Source organism: Dreissena polymorpha, chromosome 10 (genome assembly GCF_020536995.1).
Source record: "Dreissena polymorpha isolate Duluth1 chromosome 10, UMN_Dpol_1.0, whole genome shotgun sequence".
Lineage (NCBI taxonomy): Eukaryota > Metazoa > Mollusca > Bivalvia > Myida > Dreissenidae > Dreissena > Dreissena polymorpha.
In genome coordinates, this window is record NC_068364.1 from 51,176,830 (window position 1) to 51,187,067 (window position 10,238).

At 36.9% G+C, this 10,238-nt stretch overlaps 1 protein-coding gene across 1 annotated transcript; it reads right to left on the reverse strand.

The window, feature by feature from the left end:
* Positions 1 to 1,016: 1,016 nt before the first annotated feature.
* On the reverse strand, positions 1,017 to 9,960 carry LOC127849108 (protein PTHB1-like). The gene is made up of 6 exons (XM_052381829.1): positions 9,846 to 9,960; positions 7,510 to 7,669; positions 5,470 to 5,534; positions 4,029 to 4,142; positions 2,737 to 2,912; positions 1,017 to 1,043 (listed from the first exon to the last, which is right to left on the reverse strand). Exons 1-6 carry the CDS (start codon positions 9,955 to 9,957, stop codon positions 1,017 to 1,019), a joined length of 654 nt encoding a protein of 217 aa, XP_052237789.1. The 5' UTR covers positions 9,958 to 9,960.
* Positions 9,961 to 10,238: the final 278 nt, after the last annotated feature.

Sequence of the window (10,238 nt, forward strand, 5' to 3'; positions counted from 1 at the left end):
AGTCTGTTCAGGTTTTATATTGTTTGCTGCTCATTAACATCTTAGGGGTTGGAAATGGAGGCTTTACAACTTGATTCAAATAAGAACGGTCTTAAATTTAATTTGATTTTCTAACAGACTACAAACGCGTCAAGATGCGTATCTGAGATTGAAAAGGTAAAATAACCTCTAGAAGATGAAATTAAATTAAAAAGCTTTCTTGCTGGATTCAAGTTTTAAAGGCTTCATTTTCTACCCATAGATACTGATTAGCAGCAAACAGCATAACACCTGAACAGACTCGAGGACAACGATGGATTGAGGGGCAGTTTGATATGTGACCACAGACAGGATAGCGCCTGCTCGCCCAGGTTGAAGCACCAATCAGGCTGAAGTTGGGAGAAATATTTATGAAATAATTTTTGTTTTTTAACTTGTCTACTTTAGTTTACTAGGCTTGAATCATCAGTCAGGCTGAAATTGGAAGACATTAAATACAAGTTTACTAGGCTTGAATCATCAGTAAGGCTGACATTGGAAGACATTAAATACAAGTTTACTAGGCTTGAGTCATCAGTCAGGCTGAAATAGGAAGACATTAAATACAAGTTTATTAAGCTTGAATCATCAGTCAGGCTAAAATTGGAAGACATTCGAGCCTTGCTCTGGGAAAACTGTTCATAATACATGTGCGTTATATGTCCTCCCAGACTAGCCTGTGCAGTCCACACAGAGACACGTTCTGCCTTTTCGCACAGTTCACACAGGCTTATCAGGGCAGCACTTTCTGCTTTTATGGAATTTTTGTTTAAAGGAAATCTGTTTTTAACAAAATTCCAGTCTAGACGGAAAGTGCCGCACTTGATTAGACTGGGGGAAACTTAGCACAAAAGTATTAAGCACAATATATTATATCGACGCTTATTTTAAAGAAACATTATTTGGTATGTAAGAGATCCCATCTGACATCGAACTAAATTCTTACCACAACTTTCTTGCGTGACTTGACATTCAAGGACTCTTCTCTTGATTTGGATTCAGTGGCTACTGCCAATACTTGGTACCTGTAGGGGAAAACATGCAGGAATAGAAACAAGTGGTTGAACATTTGCCGCGGCAAGTAGATTAAGGCAAGCCAACTTCAATAGTGTTTGTTTGACATGGCAACCAGCTTTTTAGAGTACCTTAAATAGAACTGCTAAAATATACAGTCGAAACCCGATGGCTCGAACTCGTCAGGACCAGCAACAAAAGTTCGAGCCATCCGGAATTCGAGCCATCATATTTCTAATAAACTTATGTTCACGAACAAGTCTGCAGTACAATTTCACATCCAGTTGAATAGTGCACATATTGCTTAAACTCCATACTGCTTCGTTCAACATTCTGCTTTTGAATTAATAAGACAGCTTTTGTTACAGCTCTTGTGAAATTTGAGTCCTGACTGCAGTAGTTTTTTTGCCCAATTGGGAAAAGTAGTACCAGTACAGTACCAATAGGGACAAATAAGCGCGAAAAACTCTCAAATTTGTAAAATTTGCATCATGAAATGTTCAGAATGGGAATTATGGGTCTTCTTAATTGCATGGTACAAAATTTACAAATCAATTTAAATATTTATTTACATGCATTTTTGCTTGAAATGTTCAGTATCAGTGCTTAGTTGATTTGTTCACTTGCAGATAATGCATTTTTGGAACATAATTGACAAACTTTTCCTTCCTTTTGGGAATTTCGTCTAAGTTATCATACCATGAACAAATCTTCACAATGGCGGCCTATGTAAAAGGCCGAGCCATTCCGATTGAGTTAGCTAAATTTTCTCCATGGGCATACCTCGCTGATTATCATTGATAAAGGTAAAGGCAGCTTTTTTCCCGTCCTCTTTCAAATTTTTCGAGAGGTTCGGGACAGGAACCAGACACGAAACTGCCAGGTGGCACTTCAAAGTCTGTGACGTTGGGAAAACCCAAAATGTAGTTATTTTTAGATTTGATCGAGAATGTAACCAGCCTCCCAGTTTTGCTGAATGGGTCAAGTTCCTCACGGGTACTACTTTTCCATACCCCCAATTATTTTTCGTACCCAACATTTTTCGTTCCCATTTTTTTCGTACCCAAATGTTTTTCGTACCCAAATTATTTTCGTACCCAAATTTTTTTCGTACCCCAATTTTTTTTGGCATACACAAATGTGGTGATGTAGATAAACTTAAACTGATGCTTTTATATCCATCCTCTTCAAAAGCATCATCACACCAGTACTGTCAGTACTTTGATTAAGATTGCATTTAGGGAATTTTGTAGTTATTTCTCAATTCATAATAAAGAAGGAAAAAAAATTAAGCTTACTTATACATAGCATTGATTTTATACACTGAAGGTATGGAAATAAATGCACACAGGTTACCAGCATTGTCATTAGTCATAATATAGAGTGGGAACTTAGTTTGAAATAAGAGCATAAAAAGTCTTGAGCCCAGAAACTTTTCCAGAAAGGTCAGAAAAACCCTCTGCAGCCAATTTTATAAATCTGAATTACTCGAATCCAGCAGATAACTTTTGGTTATCTTCAAATCTTAGATATTATTTTGGTTAACAATTGTATAAACAAATGGTGTCTCTATGGGAGAGATTTAAAGAATGCTCCCACACTCCAATGACTGCCTGGTTGCTAAGGTGACACCATATTTACTACGCTGTGGGGATCTAAATTGTGGTAGAGGAAAGCTCAGTATCAAGTGCCTTATGGACTCACTTGAAGCACCCCAGTTGCCATGACGATGACACGGTCACGAAGCTGTCCAGTCTGGGCAGCTACCGAATCGGGCCGGGCAACAGGGCTCCCGGAAGGAACCGGGTGAAGGGGAAAACTCTCCTGCTCGAAGATGGACACAGTGCCATCCATGGACTGTACACAGATGAAACCCTTGCCTGAAATGGGGCACACACGTTGTCATCTAGATAACCCTTTACCACTCAGATACGCATTTGAAGTGCAGTATAAAATAATATCAAATGTAAGACCTTTCATAAAACATTTAAGTTGTAAAGGCTGTATTTAATCAACCCTAAGATACATGTGTATTATGAGGAGCAAAGAATATAAAACCTGAACAGCCTGCGAGTTACTCGCACTAAAGTTTTTTGATGTTAGCATATAGCCACATTAACTTTGCTTCTGAGTGGGAAAGGGATAGCATAAGATAAGCACATGAGATGCTATCATGATTACAGAAGATTTACAAATTTACACATCATTATAACCCTTAACCATCCAAGACATGCTTAAGACTTGTTTGTATTCTCTTAGAAAATCATATAAAAGACCATTCATTCTAGATTCACATTTAAAGGATTAATTTCCAACCCCAAAATACTGATGAGCTGCAAACAGCATAAAATCTAAACAGCCTGTTCTGGCTTTATGCTGATTGCAAAACCATATTCAGTTTGCTCAGTCCACTGAACTTGAAAAGGGTTAACAGTTTACCACATGAGATGTTATCATGATAACAGAAGATTAGCACACGAGGTGTTCCTTATCATAACAGACAATTAATATATGAGATATTGTATTGCTTACAGAAGATTAACACTTAAGGTGCTATCCAGATAGCAGATTTACTTAGTAAATGTTATCATGATTACAGAATATTACATGTACCACATGAGGTGTCATCATGATAATCAAATATTTCCACATGAGATATAATTTATTACATTATTAAGGTATTATCTAGATAACAGAAGATTTCCACAAGAGGAGTTATCCAGATAACAGAAGATTTACACACAGTGCTATCCAGATAACAGAAGATGTAAACATGAGGTACTTTCCTCATAACAGAAGATTTACATGTGCTTATAATATAGCAGATATACATCATGAAAGTAAAGTTAAGGTTGCTGCACTTATTATCACAACTACCTTTTCATTATAATTCTGTTGTTTATGGAAGGTAGTCATGATCTACAAACTACAAATACTAATTTACACATGTGATAACACTAACACATCAATACGAACATGATTTATGACTAGAATACCTTTTACTTGTCCAAAATGTCCAAAACAGAAGTTGTAAGCTGTTCTTTGAAGCTTGTGCTCATAGGCCAACGCCATTTGATACTGTGTTCCATGTTCAACAGCTCCACTCATGGCTATAAATAGAAACATGTGGCTTTATATAGAAACATGTGGCTATACATAGAAACATGTGGCTATAAATAGTAACATGTGGCTATAAATATTAATACAGGTCTATAAAAAGGAATAGAGGGATATACATGGCAACAATTTGCAATTAAAGAGTAATACATGGCCATATATAGTAACATGTGGGTTCAAAAATAGGGAGCCTACTGTTCCATGTTACAATATACTATAAATAGTATGATGCAGTGATAAAGTCAGTTATGGCCACTAAAATGCACTGTAACTCCAATATAACGCGGATGACGGGGTCCAAGCCCCGCAACTGCGTTATAAACGGACAGGGTTATAAGTGTTGAGCTTATTTATTTAAGGGGGCTATAAAAACAGGTATATTATAGCCTATAATATAGGTCCTGTGTATTGCCATGCTCTGTTGTCATCTGCAAATACATGCATATAGACCGAATCAAACGATAACAGTATACAGTACATACCGCTTTTCTTATGTGCACATTTATCCGATAATCCAATATAATTACAACATCACTTACGAAAAAATAGTTTTAAACATTTATGACGAGAAATATGTTTACGAATTTCAAAAACAAATCCATATGACTACGCCATTTTTCAGAAAAATAGTACAGAAAAATAGTACAGTGCATTATTGGACAAGCGAATTTAAATTTAGATTGATCAAATTAAAACTTTAGGATACATAAAGAGTGAGCTATAGAGCGATACAGAAAGAGTGAGGTCGCCGTTGCGTAGTGGATATGGTGTCCGCCTAGCGACCGTGAGGTCATGGGTTCGGTCCCCACTGTGGGAGCGTTCTTTAGATCTCCCCCCATAGACACCAAGTAATGGGTCTAGTCCCAGGAAATGGACTCGTGTTTCAAATTAGACGTAAGCTTTCGATGCAATCTAGCTAAAATAAATAGTTTTAAACTTAAACTAGAAAGAGTGACTCTTTGTGAAGTGGAATTACCAAGGCTACACTGTCGACAGTGACTTTTAAAAAGAGTTTTTTATTCACTTAAATTGAAGTTCTTTAGGTTTTTATGCTTTTGCTTTGACTTTATCTGGATTTTTTGTTGTTGATTTATTGATAGTAATTAACAGTCATTACAAAGCAATAGGCAAATTCGTTGAATTGATATTTCCTGCCAATTCAAAAGTGTTGTGACAGACGGAAGGACTAACGGACGGACAGAGGACTGACAACGCCAATTCTATATCCCTCCACATTTGGCGGGGATAATAAGCTTTACACTATATTTATATTTCAAAGGAGACAAGCGCAATATTTACCTAACATCATACTACACTGACCTGCAACATTGTATACTGACAATTTTCTGGGATGTAGAATTGCCAAATGTAGTTTATCAGATCCTCTGAAAGTAACGACAACAAGATCAATACCATAAAGGTTGTCAGAAGCGTCCCCAAAAAAGTGGAACTACTAATGTAACAACAGAAATATCCGAGCCTCACAGTGGAACTACTAATGCTACAACAGAAATATCCTAGCCTCACAGTGGAACTACTAATGTTACAACAGAAATATCCGAGCCTCACATGTTACAACAGAAATATCCGAGCCTCAAATGTTACAACAGAAATATCCGAGCCTCACACTGGGACAACAGAGCTTAATGCATGCTTGTACAGAAAAGTGTTGGCATGTTCAGCCTGTGCCATCTGCACAGGATAATCAGGGTCAAAACTTTTCGCTTCAATGAAATATTTCGTTTAAAGAAAGTCACCTCTTAGCGAAAATTTAGTATAGGTGGAAATTTGTCATTCTTGATCAGCCTCTGTAGACTGCGCAGGCTGATCTTGAACGACCCCTTAAGCATATATATATGCATTTGGTACTGTTTTACCAGAGCTAGGCTGTATTCACACAGGCTTAAGTCATTGGCTCAGTCCAAATACAATTCTAAACAACCAGGCTAGTCCAGGGCTTTTAATCAGGAAATTGGGAAGAGGCCCTAGCTTTTCAAATTGGGAATTTCATGCGCGATAACTGCTCATTTTGGGAACACAGTGCTTTTAAAAGCTTTTGAAACAGGGTCTTTTTCATTGTGTATTAAAAGACACATTGTGGTGCATTCTTAATCATATAAGAGCTCATTGCTTTCAATTTGGGAGATGCCTAATATGTCTAAGTAAAAAAAAAAAAAAAATTATTACAATTTGGGAAATTTCTCTATCAAAATGACCTTATTTTCAATTGGGAAGGGGCCGAAGTTCGGCCCCTGTAATATATTGGTGAAAAGCCCTGTAGTCACTATTATGCGGGGTTTTCATTTCCTTCAATACTAGGTGTGTGCTTAGAAAATTGAATAAGTAGCCAAAATACGTTACTTAGCAACTGTTGTGAAAAATCCACTATCTTATATTTTTCATTGCTTTCCAATTTTCTTTCAACAATAAAATTCTTTATTATATACCTGTTTAAACAATCGCAATAATACATGTTTTATCAGTATTAAACTTGTTCTTTCACAACACATTAAACTAAATATGGAGTACGATTGGAGTCATTAATGTATATTTATAAAATAATATATAGACAATTGTTTAACACATATCAGTCTAGTGGCTTGTGTTTTGCCTCTCATGTTACCGTACAATCGTGAAATTTCGTAGTTTTTCAATGACTTTTTTGTTGACAAGTATATTTGTGAATTTCTGATTTTTTGAAGAAAGAGGAATTATAGACGGTAATTTCAGAGTCAAATCCATGGACCAGTCAATGCACAAAATCGACAAAAATTAACCCATTTACGCCTAGCGTCTAGAAAAAAGGCCTTGGCAAACAGCGTAGACCCAGATGAGAAGCCGCATGATGCGGCGTCTCATCATGGTCTGGGCTGTTTGCTTAAAGGAATTTTTGCAAGAAATATTCTAAATATAGAAACAAATATACTAGACATCCCTAATTTTGAAAATAAATTGATCCAATTTTGAAGGATGGGAGAGTCCACTAGGCATAAATGGGTTAATATCCCACGAATAATCATCATTTTACAGTATATGGCATAGCGCAAGTCACATGACTGATACTCTGTAAATGAGTCGTGTTCTGAGAAAACTGGGCATAATGCATGTGCGTAAAGTGTCATCCCAGATTAGCCTGTGCAGTCCGCAGAGAAATCGTACAATTTCAAAAGTGTTATTCTTAAATTCATGCAAAACAACATTTGTAGAGAATGTCATAAAAAACCAGAGAAAAAAATAACCTTTGAACAAAGTATTTTGATCCCTAAGAATTTCATTTCATCCCTATGTCCCTGGCTTTAAAAATATTTAAAAATCCTTGTGATATGTATTATTTGAATAAAATCTCTAAAGTGAACCTACGAGACAAATTTCCCGGCCTCTATTTGAAGTACGGGGTGTCCCAGGGGAGACTCTAGTAGGACATCTCCAGGACGGAATCCACTCCAGCCTTCGTCAGTCTTCGTAGGTTTGGGGTTGAAAATACGCACAATTCCATGGTAACTACCTATAACTATTTTATCTGAAAACAACAAAATATAACTATTTTATCTGAAAACAAAAACACAATTGTATAAAAAATTATCTCTATCTAATGCTTTAAATTTTTTTGGTTTCGGATAAAAATTGCGCACAATTCCATGGTAAAAAAAAACAAACAACATTTGCATCAAAAATTAAAATTGATATCCTCTGCAAAATTAATTTTGTTTATTGATGGATGAACAGGGCAATAACTGTAAAATAACAGAGCATAGGGTTACTGTTTTATGCGTTGCAACTCTCCTCGTTTATACATATACAGCTATGAAGTTTCATGTTTGAATGATTCTGAGAGATATCCTTTAAACATTACATCATACAGAAAACAATGAAAAAGCAATAACTTATATAAAAGAACGAGCAGGGTCATCATACGTGTGCATGTAACCTTTCCTCATTGATCTCTATACAATCTTAAAGTTTAATGTTGATATCTTAAATAGATTCTGAGATGTAGCCCTGAAAAGTTTGTGACAGACGGACGGACTGACAAACGGACGGACAAACATTAAGGGCCAATACACTTCTGGTAATTTATATATCCTTGCTATGGGAAAACGGGGCTTATATGCATGTACATATTGCCATCCAACATTAGCATGTGCATATTGCCATCCAACATTAGCATGTGCATATTGCCATCCAACATTAGCATGTGCATATTGCCATCCAACATTAGCATGTGCACATGTACATATTGCCATCCAACATAAGCATGTGCATATTGCCATCCAACATTAGCATGTGCATATTGCCATCCAACATTAACATGTGTATATTGCCATCCAACATTAGCATGTACATATTGCCATCCAACATTAGCATGTGCATATTGCCATCCAACATTAGCATGTGCATATTGCCGTCCAACATTAGCATGTGCATATTGCCATCCAACATTAGCATGCACATATTGCCATCCAACATTAGCATGTGCACATGTGCATATTGCCATCCAACATAAGCATGTGCACATGTGCATGTTGCCATCCAACATTAGCATGTGCACATATGCATATTGCCATCCAACATTAGCATGTGCACATATGCATATTGCCATCCAACATTAGCATGTGCACATATGCATATTGCCATCCAACATTAGCATGTGCATATTGCCATCCAACATAAGCATGTACATATTGCCATCCAACATTAGCATGTGCACATATGCATATTGCCATCCAACATAAGCATGTGCATATTGCCATCCAACATTAGCATGTGAACATGTGCATATTGCCATCCAACATAAGCATGTGCACATATGCATATTGCCATCCAACATTAGCATGTGCACATGTGCATATTGCCATCCAACATTAGCATGTGCACATATGCATATTGCCATCCAACATAAGCATGTGCATATTGCCATCCAACATTAGCATGTGCATATTGCCATCTAACATTAGCATGTGCACATATGCATATTGCCATCCAACATAAGCATGTGCATATTGCCATCCAACATAAGCATGTGCATATTGCCATCCAACATAAGCATGTGCATATTGCCATCCTACATAAGCATGTGCATATTGCCATCCAACATAAGCATGTGCATATTGCCATCCAACATAAGCATGTGCATATTACCATCCAACATAAGCATGTGCATATTGCCATCCAACATAAGCATGTACATACTGCCATCTAACATTAACATGTGCATATTGTCATCCAACATTAACATGTGCATAATGCCATCCAACATTAGCATGTGTATATTGCCATCCAACATTAACATGTTCATATTGCCATCCAACATTAGCATGTGCATATTGCCATCCAAAATTAGCATGTGCATATTGCCATCCAACATTAGCAAGTGCATTCTTCACAGGCTAATCATGCAGGGACGACACTTTCCAATTAGACTGGATTTGTGTTTAGAAGAACTTACTGGACTGCACAGGCTAATCATGCAGGGACAACACTTTCCAATTAGACTGAATTTGTGTTTAGAAGAACTTACTGGACTACACAGGCTAATCATGCAGGGACGACACTTTCCAATTAGACTGAATTTGTGTTTAGAAGAACTTACTGGACTGCACAGGCTTATCTAAAACGAAACTTTGCACACATGCATTAAGCATTAAGTTTTTCCAGAACGCAGTCCATATCTCTGAAATTTAAAGCTGAAACATTACCTAGTTCATCAGAGCTGTTGTCCACATTGGCCACACACAGACAGCCCTGGTCAAACTCCTCTTCCTCTCCGACAGATGTGGACCACCAGTCCCGTGCCTTGAACAGCGACATCTCACATCAGCCTGCCTCACCAGCCTCTCAGGGTTTGATATATCTGGTAACACAAAGCTGAGATTATTTATATCCCTCTGATACTATATATAGCTACATGTTACTTTATATATAGCGACATGAGACTATTAGTTGTTAACATTCAAAAATTGGGAAAAGTACCGGTAACATACCAATTGGAATGCTCAGAGTGAAAAAAAGTTGGCAAAATTTCCATCCTGAAATCTTCAGATTTGAAATTATGGGTCTTTTCAATTGCTTGGTATAAATTGCTCAAACCA

Bases quoted from the DNA above. Each gene is read 5' to 3' on its own strand.
- LOC127849108 (XM_052381829.1), bottom strand. From the start codon at position 9,957: ATGTCGCTGTTCAAGGCACGGGACTGGTGGTCCACATCTGTCGGAGAG. The intron at 7,670-9,845 runs GTAATGTTTCAG...TGTTGTTTTCAG, and splicing joins CAACAGCTCTGATGAACTAG to ATAAAATAGTTATAGGTAGT. The intron at 1,044-2,736 runs GTGAGTCCATAA...TTTCCCCTACAG, and splicing joins TGGCAACTGGGGTGCTTCAA to GTACCAAGTATTGGCAGTAG.